This window comes from Protopterus annectens, chromosome 4.part0 (assembly GCF_019279795.1).
Source record: "Protopterus annectens isolate FY-2018-M chromosome 4.part0, PAN1.0, whole genome shotgun sequence".
In the NCBI taxonomy this organism is placed as follows: Eukaryota; Metazoa; Chordata; order Ceratodontiformes; family Protopteridae; genus Protopterus; species Protopterus annectens.
The window spans coordinates 1,464,923,896-1,464,945,927 of NC_056733.1; the positions used below are offsets into that span (position 1 = coordinate 1,464,923,896).

The 22,032-nt window shown below is 41.6% G+C and overlaps 1 protein-coding gene across 1 annotated transcript in view; it reads left to right on the forward strand.

Moving 5' to 3' along the window:
- Positions 1-15,605, forward strand: part of PRELID1 (PRELI domain containing 1) — a 595,316-nt gene extending 579,711 nt beyond the window's left edge. The window contains exon 6 of the mRNA XM_044069306.1: positions 14,555-15,605. Within this exon, the coding sequence (XP_043925241.1) occupies positions 14,555-14,718 (164 nt within the window). The 3' untranslated portion in view covers positions 14,719-15,605. The remainder of the gene's footprint in view (positions 1-14,554) is intronic.
- Positions 15,606-22,032: the final 6,427 nt, after the last annotated feature.

The following is a 22,032-nucleotide window of genomic DNA, read 5'->3' on the forward strand; positions in this document are numbered from 1 at the left end:
GAGACTCTTACTTGACCAGTCGTAGCTCAACACCTTCCTCAGAGCATCTACTTTCAGAATGCTCTTCAAACCCTTCACTTTATTCTTCCAAAGGCCTTTCTAATATCTTTGGACTTGGAGGAAAGTACCTGGCTCCAGTTAAAGCATTTTGCAAGACTTGGAGAATACAAATATTCTTGTACCTAAACGATTTGCTTATCCAGGTCTCATAACCTCAGACCCTATTGCTGCTCCTCAAGTCCTGTCTTAACCATGTCATGTTGCAACTTGGATTCAGTCAGTTTCAAAACGTCTTCCTTTCAACCCAATCAGGACCTAGTTTTTCAGAGTTGCAGGACTCTAAGAACATACAGGCATCCCTGCCCCTGCCAAGGTGCAGAGCCTCAGAACTTACTTCAAATCCCTTTCGTTTCTCCAGGCTTGCTCAGTAAGGTAGGTTCTCGGATCACTAGGTTACATGGCAGACACCATCCCTATGTTTTCATTTTCCAGGCTGCATATGAGGGAAGTGCACTAGTACGTGAAAAATGTATGGTCCCAACACTCACCCCCATGGACACACAGATCACACTCATCCCTCATCTCAAGAGGAAGATCCTTAGGTGCGTGTCACAGGGGAACCTCAGTCCAGGCCTGCCCTTCAAGGTGCAGACTCAATTCAAGAACTGCACACACAATTCACCAATAAGATGTGGGGGGGATATGGATGGGGAGTCACAAAATTCAGGGTTATTGGTAAAACAACCTCAAGGCAGAACATGTTAACCAGAAAAAGATGAGAGCTCTCAATCAGGCCCTACAGGTCTTCTCCCACCTCTGGAAACCATGACTTCAAAGAGTATTCTCAGACAGCAAAGCAATCAAGTGGTACATAAACAACAAGGAGGGCAAAATCCTATCAGTTATGCAGGTTCCATGTCCTTACAAGCAGATTACGTTTCCTCTTGGGACAACGTCCTGTTAGACTCCCTCAGCAGGTCCATCGATGACTTCTATGGATGCTCAACATACAAGGTTATCCTAGACACAATCCGCAAGTTGGGCTCACCACAGAGACTTGTCTCAGAGAGCAACAAGCAGCTCCTTCTTTTCTGCCCAAGGATTCCCTGTCACCAGGATAAGAAGATGAATGCGTCGTCATTCCAGTGGACATGGAAGCTTTCTTGTGCCTTTCTTCCACTTCCTCTGCTACCAAAAGTCTTGGCTAAAAATTCAAAAAGAAAAACCAGGAATTCTGCCGGGGACTTCTTTTTTGCCATGGCAGCATTTCTTTCTCACTTCTTCATCTTTTTAGTTTGGAGAAATGGCCATAAGCTACCTCACAAAGTGGACCTGATCACACAACAGAAGGGGTTATTGCTTCACTTGCCATCCCTCAACTTAACACTGTGGCCAATAGAATTATGATCCCTTCCAGACCTCAGTTTTCTGAGGACGTGCTTTGGATTCTCCATGAGTGCAAGGAGACCCGCTACCCAAAAATCCTACATATCCAAATGGAAGAGATTTTTAATCTGGTGTAGAGCTAAAAATCTGAATCCCATAAAATGTGATGTTCTTCTATTTGTATGAACTCATGAATGGTGGTTTGGCATATTCATGTATTAAAGCCCACCTTCAACCATGCTTGGGCTGTTTTCTGCATAATCTTCTTGTAATATCCAGCCTTGTGATAAGATTTTGTGAAGGAGGTCCTGCACTTAACCCCCCCAGGAAAATCTGTGCCTCACCCTTGGAATCTCAACTATACATCGGAAAGCACTCTGCCTCCCTTTGAGCCAAGTGCTACCTCCTCTCTAAATTTCTGCACCTGGAAAAGCATTTTGTTATTAGCTCACTTCTGCTAGACAGTTCTCAGAGCTTCAGGCACACATGGTTACTATTCCCTCCACCTTCCATATCTTCCTTAAGGACAGCGTGTCCCTGAGAGTCAACTCTTTTATGTCTAAAGTGTTTAACGAGATGTCTCTCATTCTGACCACATTCTTTCCCAACCCTCAAAATAAGGGAGAATTCTACATTCCCTGGATACACTCAGATTTTGTCTAGACAAGACTAAATGTTTCTGCAAATCGGATCAACTCTTAGTTTCTTTCTTTTGTGGACTCTGAGCTGGGCTGGACAGTATCCAAACACACTATTGCTAGCTGGATCTTTAGGTCCATTTTCTTTTGCTACACTTACCTTGGCAAATCCTTGCTATCCTTCCCAAAGGCTCATTCCACTTGAGCAGTGGCCTTTTCTGCTGCCTTCTACAAGGAGGGGGTAGATTCCGTAGCAATCCTGGAAGCCAATATCTGAATGTCCTTACACACTTTCAGAAAGCACTACAGAATAGACACCTTTTCCAAGTCCAGAACTGCCTTCATTGGGTCAGTCATTTCTGGCCTCTTAGACAGTCCTCACGCTTCTCAACTATTCATCCATTTACTCCTTTAAGCTTAGTGAATCACCCATTTATTTGGAATACTGCAACAGTGATTTCAGTTAGAACATAGTATAGTTGTGCAAGAACCATAACAGTAGGTGTTCTGCTGCCCCGTGTTGCAGTATTCTTTCCTGCCTTCCTTTCGTTTGTATCTTCCTTTTCACACTGCTGTCCAGTCTGGCTGCCTCCATGACCACAGGGGAGGGAACCCTTCTTATATATCCCCCTTTTCATTCCAAGCTGACTACTTTCTTCCCAGATGTCTTCGGCTGCCACCTTTTAGGTAGTCTGAGCAGTTAACACTCGTATGTCTGTTTATGTATTCTCTACACTCATAGGCTGGGATTATATGTCTGACATGTGGCTTATGGAAGGTTTAGGCTTTGGTACCTCTGATGGATATCTGTGGCAGTAAGCCATCTGTTTGAAATACTGTAACAGTGATCAGTAGGACATTTGAAACATGTAAGGGACATTAAAAATAAGAGACAAGTGCGTTAGCGATGCATGTTATAAAAGAGGGAGCCACACACACCTTCAAATTTCTAGTGTTACACATTATACAAGAAAATAAAAGAGGTGGGAACATGAAGAATAAGACCGAAGCCTCAGAACAAGAATGGATAATTAGATTTCAGGCTGACAGACCACCTGGACTAAATAGTAAGGTTTCGCTGAAACCTTTTCTCAAGAACAGGGCTTTGAAACATTGATTATTATGTTTAGTCACATTTTAACATCTATACATATATTCTATAGTTTTAACACTATCTAACTCTATAAAGAAAGCTTTTACAGTTTTTTACATAAATTTTTAGTCCACTATTTATAGAATTTGATTGTTTATATAGTGTATGTCTTTTTATAGTTTTAAATTTTTATTTTCAAGATACTGTCAACTGATTGGATTTGACACAGATGTATCATTATTTAAACAAGAGCAGCAGTTATTGTAGTATGTTTGAGGAAGCAGAGAGGACTCTGTGAAAGTGCTCACATGTTTAATATATTTTTACTATTTTTTTATTAAAGGGTTGTTTTGCCGTGTGTATTCCAACGAGTTGGTGGCTTTTTGAAACCTGTGCTTCCCCCTTGGAAAAATGGATTCCTCTTTTCCTGAAGAGATTCAAGATTGAGTCTGGATAGGAGGATAGGGGGACAGATGCAGAGGTTTCTCCTCAGATTTCTGATTCAGACTCTGAGGGAGAGTATGGTATCTGAATATGAATCATCCCCTATGCGGGATTCTGTTTCTGAGACTATTTCCAGAATGTCCCAGTATTTTCATTGGGAGAACAAAGAGGTTTCCAGTCACTCTGAAAATATTATGAGGTGTTACAAATGGAGTTTCCATAAACTTCACCCCTCCACTCCCACCCATGCTGTCAGCATTGGAGGAAGTTTGTCACAGCCTGTAGCTTCCCTGATAATTAGCATACTGCTCCTAAGAGACCAACTTTGAAAAGCAGCACATCAATGAAACACTGTCCAGCACTAAAGCACACACTAGTGTGCAGCCATGCATTGTGACCAGAGGTGTTGCTCTGCAGAATGATGGGTCTTCCAGTGTTGAACACGTTACTTGTGTGGAAAACAGCAGTGACTCCAGGTTCAAACTAAACAGCACATACACTTGGGAGCTTCCCTAAAAAGTGTTTGTATAATGTACGGTTTCTGTCACCTAGTATATTGACAAAATGTCTTCCACCGTCAACCGCCTGCATACTGAGTTCAGTCTAATGACTGCTTGACTAGGAAGGTATATCTTTGTACTGTGTACTACACACAGAGTGTTTACTGTAGCAGAATAGTGAGGATTCACAGAACCTTCTTCAGGTGCTGTGGCCTACAGATGCGATAACTGATTGGTGACCGAGTTTACTGTGAATGAGTAGACCACAGAGCAGTCGAGCTGTGGAGTTGCCACTGGAGTAGATGGCATGGCTGTCTTTGTGAGACACGGAGGTATTTGTTTCAGTACACCATTTGAGATTCAAAGATGGTATTGGACCCATTATAAAGTACAACGGCCCATTTGGTATGTACCTCACAAGACATCTGCAACAGCTGGAAAGGCCGCAGAAATAATTACTAAAAGAGTCACAGGCATAAAGTAGATGCCCTATGCTGACTGTCTAAAAAAAACTCCAGCTATACTCTGTGGCATATCATCTACTCAGAGGCGATCCCTGATTAACATACAAGGCCATGTCAAATCCTGAGCTGTTGAACATGCTCTACTTAAACTTAAAGAAATCCCAATCCCTCAGAGCCACACGCTCCAGGGATCTAAACCTTGTTATTGCAATGAACAAAACATGCTGCAGGGATAGGTTCCTGAGCCAGAGACTCCCCATACTTTGGAATAGACTGCCCGTACATGTCAACCAGAGCGCCTCATTGGCCCTCTTCAAAAGGAACCTTGACGACTGGATGAGAGATAGGAAATTCATCCCGGGGATCACGTCAGTCGCCCTGCTAGACAGCGGTCCAGGGAAGTAAATATTGTGGGAAGAAATATCCAGGGAATTGTTAAGGCTAGGGTTGTATAGGCCCTAGGGCCGAACCTATGTGGAGAGCAGTGTCTACTATGGACACCAGCAACAGGACAGATTAGGCTTTGCAAGCAAAGGTGGTGACAACAGAGTGAAGCAGAGACAAGTAAGTCAAAGAATTTATTGCTAAAGCAGCATGTACTCTGCCCTCTACATTGTGTCAGTAGGAATGCCTTTATTTGAATTAATTGCCTTTTGTCAGATGTGTAGTAGAGAAGCTGCATGTCCTATAAAACAGAAATCCTTAAATTTGCAGGAAAAGCAAAAGATACTCATACCAAAGCTGGTGTAATGTGTAGTACACCAAATCATAGAAAGTTGCTTGAACTCTGGCATTATCTGATTTTGTCAAAGGTTGAAAGTATGTATGTTGAACCATTTGGTAAATAGGGCAGCATATATTCATATGAGGATTTGCTTTAATTGGCGGGCATCTGTTCATGATCCCAAAAAAAGGCATGAAGGAAACACAGTTTTTGAAGAAATTAAAGATATAGACAGAAGTATGCATGAGATGGTGTTCCTTTTAGGCTATATGCCCAGAACTCCTGAGGAACATGTATGTTATAAAATTAATACAGTTTTTTTTTTTTATTTTATTTGTTGGAGGAACTAGTTCATGTTTCTTGGAGGCTCCACCCACACACTGCTTGAAATTATTAAAATTGCTTCTGAATTTTTGTTGAAAACAAGAGTTGTGCTACTCTGCAGGTAAGATGATTGGAATTGAACTGTCTCATGATATTTACAGTCAGCTTTACCATGAAGTAAATTGCATTGAAGACATTATGAATAAAGCAACCGGTGAGTGGAAGTTGTTTCGTTTTGGTAGTGCATAAATATCAAGGAATGCCATGCTTAGTACCATCCTCCTACCTTTTTATGTGTAAAAGACAGCAAGGTGAATGAGCTACTTGCCTCCTATGTTGATTTTGTTTATGGTGCGCTCAAAAGACTGGGTAACGACCAGCTTACGGCATCTCTTGCTAACAGACATTCCTTAGCCAGAGACAGTCATAGGTTATTGGATGTGGTTAAACAATTGCTTTGGTCCTCCTCTGGATATCCGTTTTGCCCCCTGGCCACTCTGTGGTATGAGGAGGAGTATTATCATCCTTGAGGAGGATTGGGGGTTTTCTCTCTAAACCCTTGACTCCCTGTGCATTCTTGTTACTGTCAGAGGGGTTGCCATGCCGTGGATCTTTGCATTGCATGTCGTGGCTTTGTGTGATCAATTGGCCTTCCCAGTCCTTTAGATGAGCATCACAATGTGATTCCCAGTTTCCATTGTGGATTCTACAGTGGAGCATGCGGCCATGATCACAGCCCTTTCCCAAAAGAGAGGTGAGCAGGCATAAGCCTTGTCATTCCTGTACTACCCTATTGCAGCTCTATCAGGTGCCCCATCCTCTAGTCTAATTTTGGTCACCTGGGTGGTAGTCAAGCCTTTATCCCTCTACATCATCTGAGCTAACTATGTAGCATAACTCATGCCACTGTATGGAATATTCATGAAGTAAATTAGAGTGGTGCAGCATCTGAAATCAAGACAAGTGACAAGTTTCATCACATGGGGAAGATGCATTTTTAAAACAAAATTGTGTGCGCTACTTAATTTTCTGTTTGTTAACCAGGTAGGTGGACTGGTCTGCTGACCCTTTTTAGCCACAGTGTGGGCTCAGAGAGCAGTAATGGTGTTAAAGTGATTCATCACTTAGGAATCTTCCCATTAAGCAGATTTCCATCGGGCATGTAATTACACTACTAGGAGAAAGAAATTCTGATCTATCTGTTGGCAGTCGAAAATGTGTCGGGTTATGCTTAGCACAGTAGAAGAAGATACTCTTTCGCTTGCAGATGGAGTTGATAATGCAGTGTTTGTGATCTTGTTTTCAGAGTTCTGTTAGCTGATGTGTGTGGCAGATTCTCCCTTTCCCATATGTTGCTGTTAAGGGTTATGTCATGGATCCTGCTATGTTTGCCAAGTCTTTCAGAGAAGACTGTTCGAGATGAGCACCACAGAAGAACAAGTTCATTCTGAGAAGATTCAGTATAAGCTACAGCAAAGAATCAGTTATCAGACTGCTTTAACCACTGCTGTGGAAAGCCCTAAAATTTCAACAGTGGCACTTAATTAAAAAGAGGGAAGGTTATTTTAATTACTTTAGGAATGAGGAGAGATAATGACTGTGTGGAATGTGAGGTATACTACACTTGATCTTAGCCAAAAGGCCAGAGACTGAAAGGATAACTGTTTTTGCTGATGTCTTTTTAATATTTTAACTTATTTTTAAGCATTGTAATGTGGAGTCTACAGTAAACACAACTTCTCTTATTCTCTCATAACTCTCAAGAATTTTTGCACTGTGCATTTTCTCCTTATCCACATACATGCATATGTTCACACTTCAATTTCCTAGTCAGTAACCACTAATAACCTGCTGCCTTGTATTTGCTCACCCCTCCTCACCTACCCCACTCATTTGATTAGATGCTTATTTTTCATGTCTTGAAATTTGGTTGATTCCCAAGTAACAGGTTAGGGTAAAAGTTACCACTGCCCTGTTGTCATCATGTCAAACCTGTCTGCCATACACTCTATTATGATTGATTTTAGTTTATGTTGTGAATTGTAGTACCAATTGATACCTTAGTTGTTTAAAGTCTTGCATTGTTATCCATACTGTTGTTATGACTCATTTGACTTGAATGGTGCTGTATGTCTAAACATCATATATAATCCAGACTGTCTGCTTCACTTGTACAACTGGCAGCAGCAGCACATCACTGGGCACCTTTTCAATATTTCCATTCTCTGTCTTGGTTGCGGCTTAGAAGCTACATAACTCTGGAGACTCCCATAGTGTTTTTGCCATTTTATTTTCAGATGAGACTTAATGTTTGCAACTTGTTGATTATGGTTGGGTTGGTTACTGAAAGCTTTCTTAAGGTGTCTTTTCTTCCCCCTTCATCTTGAGGGCAACAAGTACATGTCCCTTTTCATCCACTTCAGCTGCTCCTTCTGAGTCCCTTTCCAGTTCTGGGTGTTTTGAAGCCAAAGTATCCACTGCCAACTCCTAGGCCAGCCCTGACCCAATCAGCACAGACTACATTCTCTACACCACTGTGTCCAGCACCAATGTCTGTGCCAGCAGACACTAGGGCTTGGATCCTTGATGCCAACCCTTGTGTACTGATATTGACAGTGACACATTGGGTGCCATTGTCAAGTATATGCATGGTAGAGGCCTCAGGACAGATAAGATCCTCTGTACCAGAAGCCAGGAGGATCCCCCCTCTGCACCGACACCTTTGATGTCAAAGTAGTTGGGTCCTTTGTGTCTCTAGTTGTTTTGTTTGGACAGCTCAAAGATGGGACTCTGTCCAGAGCCAAAATTTGAGGTTGGAGGATACCTCCAGAAAGTAAGCAGTGATTTTGGCTTTACCCAGTATCTGCTATTATTTTTAGACTTGGTCTCATCATCTTCACTCCAGAAAGGCAGAGGATGGAAAGCCTTAGAAGCCAGTTAATGTCTGAATTAGATTCCTCTATCTCCCACTCCGATGATACATGTCCAACTGTGCCCAGGAAGAGATGCAGGAAGTATCTGGGCTGGCCCACCCCAGATTTAGATTGAATGAGGAGGAGATCTTCCCCACATCCCTTCCTGACAACCCCAGATTTGGGAAGATCCTTAGCTGATACAACAGAGGGGTTCTTGGCACACTGATCCAGTCTCCCTTGAACAGGAAAACCTAGAGGGGAGGGTTTCACTCTACCTTCAACTTGGATGATTTCCCTTGCAGACTGCATTTGCCGGTTTTGCTGAGGGCTTGGCAATATCAAACAAAGCTCCTCATTAGCACTCTTCAAGAAAAATCTTGATGATTGGATGGGAAATAGGAAATTCATCCCGGGGAACACTTTTGTGGCTCTGCTCGACAGGAAAATAATTTTCTTGGGTGGCGAATACCAGGATACCTTTTTGGCTAGGCTTATTTAGGCCCTAGGGCCAATAGCCTAGTACCTACCTAAGATCCCATTGCGATAGAACCCATTCCATGAAAACTGTACACTATTTTCTGACCTCCCAGGGATTGGCAACACTGGAGTAACCCATGCTTAGCTAACTGCATTGTGGAAGTTTCAGCATAAGAAGGAAGAAAAATCTGCAAGGGTGCAAGGGGATGGAATACTAAGCTGTCTTCAAAGCCCTGTCTGTGAATCACTTCAGGAACCAAGTTTGCACATCTACCTTTCAGTAAGGGTATCAGTTATCCGAGGCACATGGTGATGTTTCAGAGTAACCTAGCAGAACAAAATACAGAAACACTGAGCATGTTGCACACAGTAAACTGTAAAGCAAGCTAATTTACCTGTTGTCAACTCTGTTAGTCGTTTCCATACTGTGCATACGAGTTTTACACAATACCGCACATAAAGCAACATGTGCTGTGGGATTGCTTGCTGCTTAGAAACTAAATATCTTTGAACACTCCCAGACAGGCAATGTGAGTGTTCTTGCTATTTGCAGAAAACTTTGTGGTGCTATGTTCTAGTACCTTGTGTGGTGATTCATCATTGTCCATGCTGTAGGACAATGAAATGCAGCAAATGAGGGAGCAGTTGTAGCATATGCTCAATGCTATTGGGTGAAATTTTGCACTCCTAGACTGCACACTTCTTATAGTTAAAAGAATGTGAAGTTATGGTTCAGAAAGGCATAGTAGCCACAGTTTGAGCAGCATTGTCCTGATAAAAACAAATTTCAACATACTGGATAACAGAATAAGCATTGTTCTAAAGGCAGAGGTGGTCTACAAAATTGTGATTTCTTTTTAAGCCTGGGTACAGAACCCTTGTGGGTCTGTCCACTTCTGGAGGCAGTCAGGGATGGGTATGTCCCTTAATTTCCTGATGTGGCAGACTGTCGCATGAGTGAGGGGGGATAGTATCCAGAGAGTATACATTTCTGCCCCTCCCCAAACCTGCTTCCCTTTCTCTTCCAGACCTTCACACCTCATCAAAAGGAGCCGGACAAAGAAGAGGTAACAGGCCTCTAACGATCCAAGAGGTTCCTACCAGACCAGATAAGCACCAAAGTTTATTCCTTATTCTTTCTGGTTCCAAAAAGGTAAAGGACTAAAGACAGATTTTGGATCTCGACGGACTAATTTTGTACGTAAGGAAAGTGAGATTCTGGATGGTCACAGTGTAATTCATCCTTTATTTACTTGCAAGTAGGAGACTAGATGTGCTGTTTAGATCTTCAGGATGCCTATCTGTACGTAAAGATAGCCACAATATTCAGGATTTTCCTGTACTTCAGAGTGGTAGACAGCCTGCATTAATTAAAGGCCTCCTCTGTTTGATCCCACCATAGTCACAAGGCATTTACCAAATGCATGGCAAACCTAGTATCCTGCCTCAGGTTGAATGAACCAGGGTCTTTCCTGTCTGGATGACTATCTGCTAGCAGCTTTCATTAAGGAGCTGGTCATAAAAGCTAGGGATTTTGTTGCCCCTTTTCCAGTACAAAAGAATTTCACTAAACACTGCAAAGTCCCAACTAGAGCCATCACAAACATGAAGTTTTATAAGATGCCACCTGGAGATGAGAACCTGTTACCAGACAACTTCTAATCAGAGTGACTAACCTGCAGAACAGTATAGTTCTTCTGACAGTTCCCAAGAAGACTGCAGTATTGGCTAGGACTAATGGCCGCTACAATATGCCTGACACTTCATGCAAAGTGTCATACTTGGATTTTTAAGTGGACAGTCTGGGCCAGAGGAATTAAAGCTCAGCCCCCCCCCCCCCCCCCAAGTCAGCAGCCGTTTAACTGTCCAAGTTCTTGTTATTAGTATCTTCATTGGTGACTGCAAAACACCAGTCTTGTTCAGGGTTGTCTGTTCATTTCCCCCTCCCACCCAATGACTGTTGTAATGGTAATGGATGTTTCTACCCTAGGGTGAGGGGTCATATTTAGGTCGTAATGTCCAGGAGAGATGGTTGCAACAAGAGGCATCATTGTAAATCAGTCCTGGAGCTGCAGCTATGTTGCCGAACCTTGCATGATTTTCTCCCTTATTGTGCAATTGCCATCCACCTGGGCAAAATGGCAGTGGGTGTGGTACATTAATAAGTAGGGTGGGTTTCTTCCCTGCCCCACTGAGAGGCAGTTCAGATGTGAAAATGGGTCTTGGCACCTTGTCGCCTTCTCATAGCATTGCACATTCCTTGTCAGGCAAGTTATTTAGTGGACAAGCTCAATCCATGTTTACAGATTCCCCATGAGTGGTTCATAGATCGCTTGGTGACGAGTATGATTCCCCCCCTCGCCTTGCTGTCACCAGCATCAAATAAAGCATCTGTCCCCCCCTTGATTTTTCACCTAGGATACACTGGTTTAGAAGCGGCTTCCAGGTTTCTTTAATTTCCCCTTATCATGAAGTTTCTGCATAAATCCAGAAGGAACAAGACCAAGGTCATGTTCATTAGCCCCCTTTTGACGCCCTTCCTGCTTTAGACTGACCTTTTAGAAAAGTTTTGTTTATTACCACCACTCAAAGGCCTGTTATTCACCTATCTGGGAAGCCTTACCTGAACATTTATTTTCCAAAATTTCTGTAATGGTTTCTCACTTCCCCTAATGGCCATTGAGCTGTCATACTCAGTTTTGGTGATCCAGATCCTCACAGCCTCTCAAAAGCCCAGATATCAGTAAAATTTAGTACAACAAATGGACAGAGGTATCTATTTGTGCAAATAACCAGGCATATATTCATACTAGCCTCATATACTTGTGTTGCATTTCTTGGCTAATATCTTTGATCAGAGCTAAAGTTATTTTATGATCCAAGCCCATTTATTTTGGAAGAATTTATGTGGTCTCCATTTAAACCTGCTGCTAAAGCAGATCTCAAGTTTGTGAAATGGAAAACCCATTTCTAGGTGGCAGTCCCTTTTACTAGAAAAGTGTTTGAACCCCAAGTGCCACTTTTTGACCTGTGTATATCATTTTCCATAAAGGCAGTGTTTCTTTGCATGCACACATCCAGACTCTGTATGATCAAGGCAGCAGCAGAAATTAACCTTAACTAGAACTTTAATCTTTTTTTTCCCCACTCTGTATCCTAACAAAGGAGAGTAGTTATTGTTTAGATGTGCATCAACAGTATTAAGTACAGCAAAGGCTAGCAGAAAGAATTAACAACTCTGTTAATTTTGTTCACAATAGAATTGGGCACAAAATTTCAACAATTATGTTAAACAGGTCATTGTCTGCATACATTTGGTTTTGTTTCTAAAAAAAGAATTTTGCTTACAAACTCAAAACAAATTGAGAGATGGCAAATTCTCTGGCCTTCTACAGAAATAGTAACATGGAAGATACTTGTGCTATTGTGGTATGGGCTTCATGGCACAAGTCTGAAAAGTGCTGTAAGCTGGATGTGATTTCAGGCTCCAGGTATACCTTTAAGGCTACCATATTGAAGGGCATTATGCTTTGATGACACCCAAGACATTTAGGTTGGAGATTCTGTCCTGTGGTTGAAGTGGACAGACTGAATCATTTAACATATGAAGGTTGTTAACTTAATGTAACCTTTAGATCTTCATGATCCATGTCCATCCACTTCATCAAATTCGCCCACCTTATCTATCCATTGTAATCTCATTTCCGGAGAGGCCTGCAAGAACTGACCATTGGTGTCATACTATATATTAGATTCCACAAAGCAAAATGAAAGCGAAGGACAAAGCAGGCTAAACAATCCTCTAAGTTTATTAGCTCCAGGTAACGCAAAAGAATGAACAAATAAAATGAACGCCTTCACAATCCCAGCGTTTTCGTCCAAATGGACTTCATCAGACAAAGTAATTAATATCAATTAGTGTTTTATACAAATTTAAAAACACAAGCACCAATCATTTGCTTACATGCATTCAAAACCTACAAATCAACCTTCAAGCTATTTAATAATTTAGTATGCTCTCCATTCTGATTTCATAAAATTACGTGAATTTTTGTATTTGTGTGTAAATAAATATTTAAATTATTAAATACAAGTGTTAAAATTATCCCTTACAATAAATAATTTGTTTTAAAATATTAGACCATTTAAAAAGAAATTTTATGTGAATGAATTATCATACAAAAAATTGAATCCTTGTATTATACATGCATTTGCTTAATGTGAAGCATGAGTGCCATCTGCTGACCAAAGAAGGTAATTACTTCTTTAAATTCATATCCTAGCAGATCTCATTTTCAAAAGGGGCAAAATGGAAAATAATATTAATATTAGTAGGAAAAACGAAATGGGAGCTAGCGTAAAAATTGGAACTTTTAAATGTGGCAAATGCAGACAGTGTGAGCATATTATTAATAGAGAAAAAAAATTTTTGACTAGCAGGGAAAGGTGGATAAAAAGTAAGGGATACTATAGTTGTGAATCTATGGGGCTTGTGTATTTGGCTGTTTGTGTGGAATGTCCGTCATTTTATGTAGGAAAGACGGAAAGGACATTAAAGAGACGTATATATGAACACATGTATGATGTTAAAAAGGGAAAAGAAACAAATGCAATTTTTAGACATACTAAAACATGTGTAGGATCCAAATTCCAATTTTTTGTCTTGGATCAAATAAAAAGGGATATTAGAGGGGGCCTCTGGGAGGAAATTATTGCCTATAAAGAATTATGGTGGCAGGTGGCCCTAGAAGCGAACACAAAGCCTGGGTTAAATGAATATATTTCTATTTTGCCCCTTTTGAAAATGAGATCTGCTAGGATATGAATTTAAAGAAGTAATTACCTGCTTTGGTCAGCAGATGGCACTCATGCTTCACATTAAGCAAATGCATGTATAATACAAGGATTCAATTTTTTGTATGATAATTCATTCACATAAAATTTCTTTTTAAATGGTCAAATATTTTAAAACAAGTTATTTATTGTAAGGGATAATTTTAACACTTGTATTTAATAATTTAAATATTTATTTACACACAAATACAAAAATTCACGTAATTTTATGAAATCAGAATGGAGAGCATACTAAATTATTAAATAGCTTGAAGGTTGATTTGTAGGTTTTGAATGCATGTAAGCAAATGATTGGTGCTTGTGTTTTTAAATTTGTATAAAACACTAATTGATATTAATTACTTTGTCTGATGAAGTCCATTTGGATGAAAACGCTGGGATTGTGAAGGCGTTCATTTTATTTGTTCATTCTTTTGCGTTACTTGGAGCTAATAAACTTGGAGGATTGTTAGCCTGCTTTGTCCTTCGCTTTCATTTTGCTTTGTGGAGTTTGGTTGGAGTATATCGCGTTTTTCTTGGTTTGATACTATATATTAGATTGCTATTCCAGAGAGTAAGGAGGTGAGGTTCATTATGGATCCATTTAAGCCTGGAAGCCTTAAAGGGTGCCAAGTGACTATTGTATGCAGTTGTCAATCCAGTAGCTGAAGTGGATAGATGTTGATCATAAAGAACTAATATTATGGTAAGAACGTCTTACTTGTTTCACTTATGTGTATATTCTTTTTGCAACAGGAGATGCTCCTTCAAGGACACTCGTAGAAACTGCCAAAGAGGCAAAAGACAAAGCAAGAGAAACTGCAGTAGCAGCAACAGAGAAAGCCAAGGACCTGGCCAGCAAGGCAGCATCAAAGAAAAAAACAGCATTATGTCTGATAGACGTCAACAGTAACCTCTAAAACTCTGAAGGAATCATTTTAATTTCTTTTTTTAATGCGTACATGTTGTTACTTCTCTTTGTCACCAACTCTTTTGATGTGAGGCACAAACTGTGGCCAAAGGAAAAGCCAGGTCTCAGCAAAACAAAAAGTCCTAATACATCTGAATTACATGTTCTCCAAACCTAACGCTATATTCCTTTCCCTTGTAGGGCAAATTCGAGTGGTATTACTGCTCTGCCTTTTAAGCTGTGGAAGTCGCATTTTCTTAGCAGTATATGTTGAATAGCTGTAATGGAAGTTTTTGGTAAAAGGAACCTAACCTGCCAGCTCAGCTTTTGACAAAGAAAATTGTCTTTTAATACTTTACTTTTAGCAGATCATTTTTTTTTTTTGTTAGTATATAGTGATTGTGGCACTTCAGACATCATTTTCAGTCTATGAAGTCTTGTTTCATTTTCCCATTACTTCAGACATCATTTTCAGTCTAGGAAGTCTTGTTTCATTTTCCCATTACTTCAGACATCATTTTCAGTCTATGAAGCCTTGTTTCATTTTCCCATTACAACACATGTAAAACTGAAGTGATGTCTAGAATCGTACATATTACTTAGATCTTCCCTGTCTTGTTTGTAGTGTTAAGGTAAATTTATTAAAGAAAAGTTAAAACTACTGTTCTTTGGCAGAAGCTTAGCGGGTATGTTTTGGGAGGCTACTGTTTTGTGGGCTTCTCTTTTAAGGCATCTGTAGAGGTGGTTGGAAGTGTATTATAGAGTTGGAAGTTTACATTGATTGGCTGAGGGATCAAATACAGGTAAGCTTTTGGATAATTCGCTGCTTTTTCAGGGCATTGAAGAACTTTAATTAGCACTTGGTCAACTGAAAAAATAAATGTGTATACTCAGGTACTTGATTTTCCTAATTTTTCCTGCACATTATGATTGATGGTAGTTACTGGCAGAAGTCTGATGTTTTACATAAAGGCAGAGAATCCCTCAATTATACCAGCTGTGAGAAAGATTGTGCAGTATCACTTGTAAAATTGGCACATTTACACTGCAACATAGGCTCATAGCGCTTTGCTGTTGTATACCAGCCATTTGTTCTGAATAATTTGGTGGTAGTGTTGTTGGGGGTTTTGCTACTAAGCTGCTGAATGGAAGGATAGTGTCAGATTATACTGTCTGTGGAAATTGATGAGGAAGTTGCGGTGGTACAGCTGTAGCATTGTTGCCTCACAGCAAGAGGTTCTCCTGTTCGATTCACCGCTGGAGTGCCTTCTGTGTGGAGTCTGCATGTCCTCCCTGCGGTCGAGTGGCCTCCAAAAGACATGCGTGAATGGGAGTGCCTTCGCTAAAGGTTGGGCGTTGGGCTGGCAACTTTGCACCATAAAAAAATCTACTGCCAATCATTAGTGGACCGGAGTTCCGCTGTGGCGACCCCTAACCGGGAAAAGCTGAAAAGACAAAACTGTCTGTGGAAATTGATAACTTTATCTTCATTTATCCTGTTAGTATACATCATTTGGCATTGGTTTGCCTCTGCTGTAACATGTCTTTTATTACTTCTGTTTTGGAGCCTACCACGTTTCCAGTGATGCACAATGCTCTTTCAAGTAAGTGAAGGTGCCACAACTTAGCTGGCTGGTCGGGTGGACCATGAGATTCATAGATCATTTTAGACATTTCTCTAACCACCTTAAATGCTGCATTTTGGAAAATTTACCCTTGTGATCTTGAATTAGTGTCAGCACATGTATTACCCAGTTTCACAGTGCCACCGCTAAGGTGTTGCACTGCTTCCACTGGTCTTTTTTGCATAGTGGGTAACTGTCTTTCAGTCTCTCCTTGTAGTCAGAATCATGATATTTTCTCTGAGGAACATGCACATTGTTTAATCATTGCAGTGCTTCAGAATCCAGAAATAACCATTTGTTTTAATAACTTTGGATAATTCCTTTGAATAAGGTTATCCTGAAATTAAAAGAAGTTTCTATACTTCAATATGTTTTTAATAAATCTGGAAAATTCCTTTGGATGAAATTGTGCATGCTTGTTCAAGTGTGCTTATTTGTTCTGGAAGGTGAGATGTGTCTGTTTACATATGCCTAGGAAAATTAAGAATGGCTTGAACAAGTGAAAAAAGCAACATGCTTGTCCAGCAGTTTGTACACAAAGAGGTACTGATGTTCTTCATTCCACATTGCTGCAGTCCTAACAATTGGGTAGTCCGCTGTCCAGTCGGCCCGAATACCAAAGTATATGGCTGACGTCGGTCACGGCGCATTAGACTGACGTCAGTACGTCAGGGTACTAATGCGCATGACCGACGTCATATCCTCAGTCTTTTTTGCCGCATGGTCCGATGCAGAAGCAATTTTGCGAGTGCAGGTTGGCGTTCTGAAAGTTTCTGAAGTCAGAGTTTCAGACCGAATCAAAGTTGGCTAAGTACCCCGTTGGGGATTATTTTGGTTTTTTCTTGCCTCAGTATTTAACCGGATGTCAGGAAAAGTAAATAACTGTATTTCTTGTGGGAAACAGATACCTCATAGGGATTACCATACTTTGTGTATACCTTGTTTAGGGCCTGAGCACGGCGTTGTTGGATGCCGCTCTTGTGCTAGATTTAACAAACGCACTATTAAGAGAAGGTTAGACTGTGCCAGGTTAGTGTTTGGGAAGCGTTGTAACTATAAAATGCCGTCGGATGCTCCGAAGCCGGCTTCGGCTAAAATACGCAAGGACAAAACAGCAAAACTTAGAGGGGAAGAACCGACAGTCCCAGACGTCGGTTCTTTAGAGGGCTCAGTGGAGCCAGAGGTTTTGCCAGGTGTTTCTTTGGAGTCTCAGGGAGAGACTTTACTGTTACAGGATGTTTCCTCTCAGGAAGTAGGCCAGGCTGAGGGGCTTCTCAGGTGGCTGTTCTTCCCTCACTTCCTAAGGTGGTTAGGGCCTCCCTTCTGTTCCCAAGGCTTCCTTAAGGGGCAGGCCAAGTTTTGCTTCAGTGGGGGTTTCTCCTAGTGCTTCAGGGTCTTTGCCTAAGAAACATATGCTTAAAATGGCAGAAGATTTGATTACTATGATAAGGGGTTCTATGCCCCCTCCTGATAAGTGGCCTAGGGTGGAACCTGAGTTTGAGAGTTTTGAGCAATGCTCGGAGGCTTCTGAGTCTTCGGCTGAAGACTTGCAGGAGTTCCCTACTTATTCTGATTCTGATGTGGATGATTCTACTCCTTCAGCTTCTCCTCCTGAGGATTTTTCATTTTCAGAGACTTTGCATTCCATGAGGGAGCATTTTAAATGGGAAGGCCAAGATTTCTCTGATTCAGGAAAAGGCTTAGGGAGTTCTTGTTTTTACCCCAGCATAGGCCTTTAGCTATACCTCCTGTTTTGAATGTGGTGGAAGATGTTTTTGCAGAGGCTTCCCTGAATCCTGATTCTTTGCCTCCTGCTCCAGTTAAACCGGATAGGTATTATAGGGTGCCTGAAGCTCATAAGTATCTTTTTAAGAGTCCTAGGGCTGACCCGGAAACTGTCTCTCAGGGGCCTAAAGGTGTAAAGGCCTCAGTTGTTAAAAATCCTGTCCCTCCTGATAAAGAGGCAAGGGCTTTGGATAGATGGGGAAAAAAAAAGTGTATACTTCTTCCACTTTAGCCATGAGGGCGTTGAATTGTCAGTTTCACATGTTAAAATATCAGAATTATCTTCTTTCACAGTTGAAATCTAAGGTGGATGCTCTGGCGGAAGGTATTGACTGTAAAGAGTTGCAGGATTTAGTTCATGTGTCTGAACAGGTGGGTAAACATTCCTTGCAATGTGGTTTTGATGCTGTGCAGACCTCCTCCAGGGTGGCTGCCACTGGTTCTGTTCTTCGTAGGCACGCCTGGTTGAGAGATCAGAATTTAGCTGAGCATGTTAAGACAAGGATTTTGGATGCTCCTTTACAGTCTGATGTGTTGTTTGGTTCGCCTGTGGAAGCAGTTTTAAAGAAGATGGAGGACAAGGCTAAGTCTATGCAAACTGTTAAGGATTTTTTGCAGGTGCAGCCTCCGAAGTTTAGTAGAAATTGGCCTGCTAAGGGATGGACTTATCCTGCTTATGATTCCCAGTCTAGAGGTAGGTCTAGACGTGGTAGTTGCAGAGCTCAGGGTGCTTTTAGGCCTAGGACAGGGAGTTCACCTGCTCAGGCTTCTAGTGAGGGCAGGGGTCAGTCCTTTCGTAAGCAGACCCAATGACCTGCCCTTTCAGCTGCCAGTACCCTCTCGCCTGGCGGCACCTCTAGGAGGAAGACTGTCTCTTTTCAAAGAAAATTGGGATTTAATTACCCAAGACAAATGGGTTCTGGATATCATTCACCACGGTTACAGGTTTTATTTCCATACCTTGCCTCCTTTCAAAGGCATGCCAGACATTCCTCCTCTACAAAGACAAGAGGCTCACAAGCAAATTTCTCAGTTGCTCCAAATAGGGGCCATTCAGCGGTTCCTGTGCCAGAAAGGGGCCTAGGATTTTATTCTCGCCTGTTCCTAGTACCGAAGAAGGGGAACACGTGGAGACCAATTTTGGATTTATCTATCCTCAACACTTATCTGGACATTCCCAAGTTCAAAATGTTGGCGTTACAACAGCTTTTACCTCTGCTGGGCAAGAATCACTGGATGGTAACTTTAGATCTCAAGGAAGCTTACCTTCATGTGCCTATAAGACTAAGTTGCAGAAAGTATCTGCGTTTTCGAGCTGGAAATTCTCATTATCAGTTCTCTGCATTGCCCTTTGGCTTATCTACTGCGCCCAGAGTATTCACAAAGGTTCTGGCTCCAGTGATAGCTTACTTCAGGCTAAAAGGAATTCAAATCTATCCTTACTTGGACGATTGCCTGATTCTGGCTCAAGAAAAGGAAGACCTTCTACAGCATTTGGAATATGTCATAGCAGTGCTAAGATGCCTAGGGTATTCTGTGAGCGAAATAAAGTCCAGTCTAGTACCCTCTCAAGACATGTGCTTTCTGGGTGTGAGACTGAATACAGCAGCCCAGATGGCCTTTTTAACCCCGGACAAACAAAAGAATCTTTCCAGTTACTTCCATCAACTATCTCTTCAGTCCGGGCTGACTGCAAGGACAGTCCTTCAAGCCTTAGGGTTCATGGCATCTTGTATTCTGGTGCTTCCCAATGCCAAACTGCATATGAGGAAGCTACAATGGTATCTGCAAAATGTATGGACACAGCACTGCCAGGATTTGGACACTGTCATTCAAATAATACCTTGCATTCGAAAGGAATTTTTGTGGTGGGTTCAGGAATGTCACCTAAACAAGGGACTCTCTGTGACCCGGCCAGAGGCGAGTCAAATTCTAACGACAGATGCCTCAGACATTGCTTGGGGAGCTCATCTAAATGGAAAGTGGATACAAGACAAGTGGCCTGCCAGACTACAGCATCTACATATCAACATGAAGGAGATGTTAGCAGTCCAGTTTGCATTAATGGCTTTCAAGAAGTTACTTCTTCCAGGGCAGGTGTTGATTCTAACAGACAACACAACTGTCATGTGGTACATCAACAAACAAGGGGGAACACATTCTTACCCATTGTGCAGGCAAGCAATGATTTTATGGGAGACTGCGCTAAGCTTGCAACTAACTCTTCAGGCAAGGTTTCTGTCGGGAGCACAGAACTCCTTAGCAGATGTGTTAAGCAGACAAATCATGGATCCCCACGAGTGGAAACTGGATCTTCATGTATTTCAAAAATTGACAGTGTCCTGGGGAACTCCAGACATAGATCTGTTCGCTTCTCCACTAAACCACCAGCTGCCAAAGTTTTGCACAAAGAGGTTTCATCACACAGCTTGGAAAGTGGATGCTCTTTCTTTCAGTTGGAAAAATCTTCATGTGTATGCGTTTCCACCTCTGCCTCTTCTTCCAAAGGTGCTTCTAAAGGTCAGACAAGACAAGCCAAGGATGATTTTAATAGCTCCAGATTGGCCTCGGCAGCACTGGTACCCATTACTGAGGAGTCTGGTAAAGAAGCCCCCATGGCCTTTACCCTTGATTCCGCATCTGTTGTCTCAGAAGGACGGTCGTCTGCTCAATGTCAAGCTTCACTCTCTTCATCTAACAGCCTGGCATATTCTGTTTTAAAAGGCAGCAGGTCTCAACTTCCTCAACAAGTTTTAAATGTGATTATGGAAGCCAGAAGACCTAGTACAAGGAAAGTGTATGCAGAAAAATGGAAGAGATTTATATTTTGGGCTGCAGCTAAGAATTTGGAGATTTGGAGCCTAATTTGAGTGTGGCTCTTCAATATCTTACTGAGTTATTGGACAAAGGTTTGTCTTTCTCTTCCATTAAGATTCATGCTGCAGCAATTTCAGCTCACTATGATTGTGACCCACCATTGTTTTCACATCCTTTGTTCAAGCAATTTCTTAGAGGGGCAAAGAATATAAGACCCCACGTAGAGCTCCTACTCCTGCTTGGGATCTCAATTTTGTGTTGGAGAAACTTACTCTACAACCTTTTGAGCCTGCAGCTACTGCTGAACTGAAATACTTGTCATGGAAGACTGCTTTTTTGTTGGCCATTACTTCTGCAAGAAGGGTTTCTGAGTTACAGGCCCTTATGGCGGTTGAGCCTTTTGATTTTTCATAAGGATAGGGTATCATTACGTACAAATCCTTCCTTTATGCCTAAAGTGGTTTCTAGTGTGGCTTTAAACCAGACTATTCATTTGCCTACGTTTTATGCAGATCCCCAAAACAAAGGGGAAAAGATTTTGCACACTTTAGATGTACACAGGCAATTGCGTTATTACTTGAGCAGGACTAAGGATTTTAGGCAGTCTCAGCAGTTGTTTGTTTCTTTTGCTTTGAGTTCTCAGGGCAAGCCTGTGTCAAAACAAACTATTTCTCGGTGGATTGGGTTTTGCATTGCATTTTGTTATTCCCATCATGGCAAGGAGATTCCAGCTGGGATTAGGCCTCATTCCACTAGGGCTACTGCCACTTCAACAGCTTTTCTAAGGGGGATGGCAACTAAGGATATTTTGGAGGCAGCTACTTGGAGTTCAGTGCATACTTTCTCTAAGCATTACCACCTTCCTCTCTACTCTAAGTCTAGGGCGGGTTTTGCAACAGCCATTTTGCAAGGCATGTTAGCAGCTCCTGCTTCTTTATGATTTGCCAGCCTCCCTTACCTCTGCTTTGGGATTCTACCCAATTGTTAGGACTGCAGCAATGTGGAATGAAGAACATAGTACAGTTTTGTACCTACCATAAATGTAGATGTTCGAGGATCCACATTGCTGCAGTCCAATTTACCCTCCCTCCTTCCCC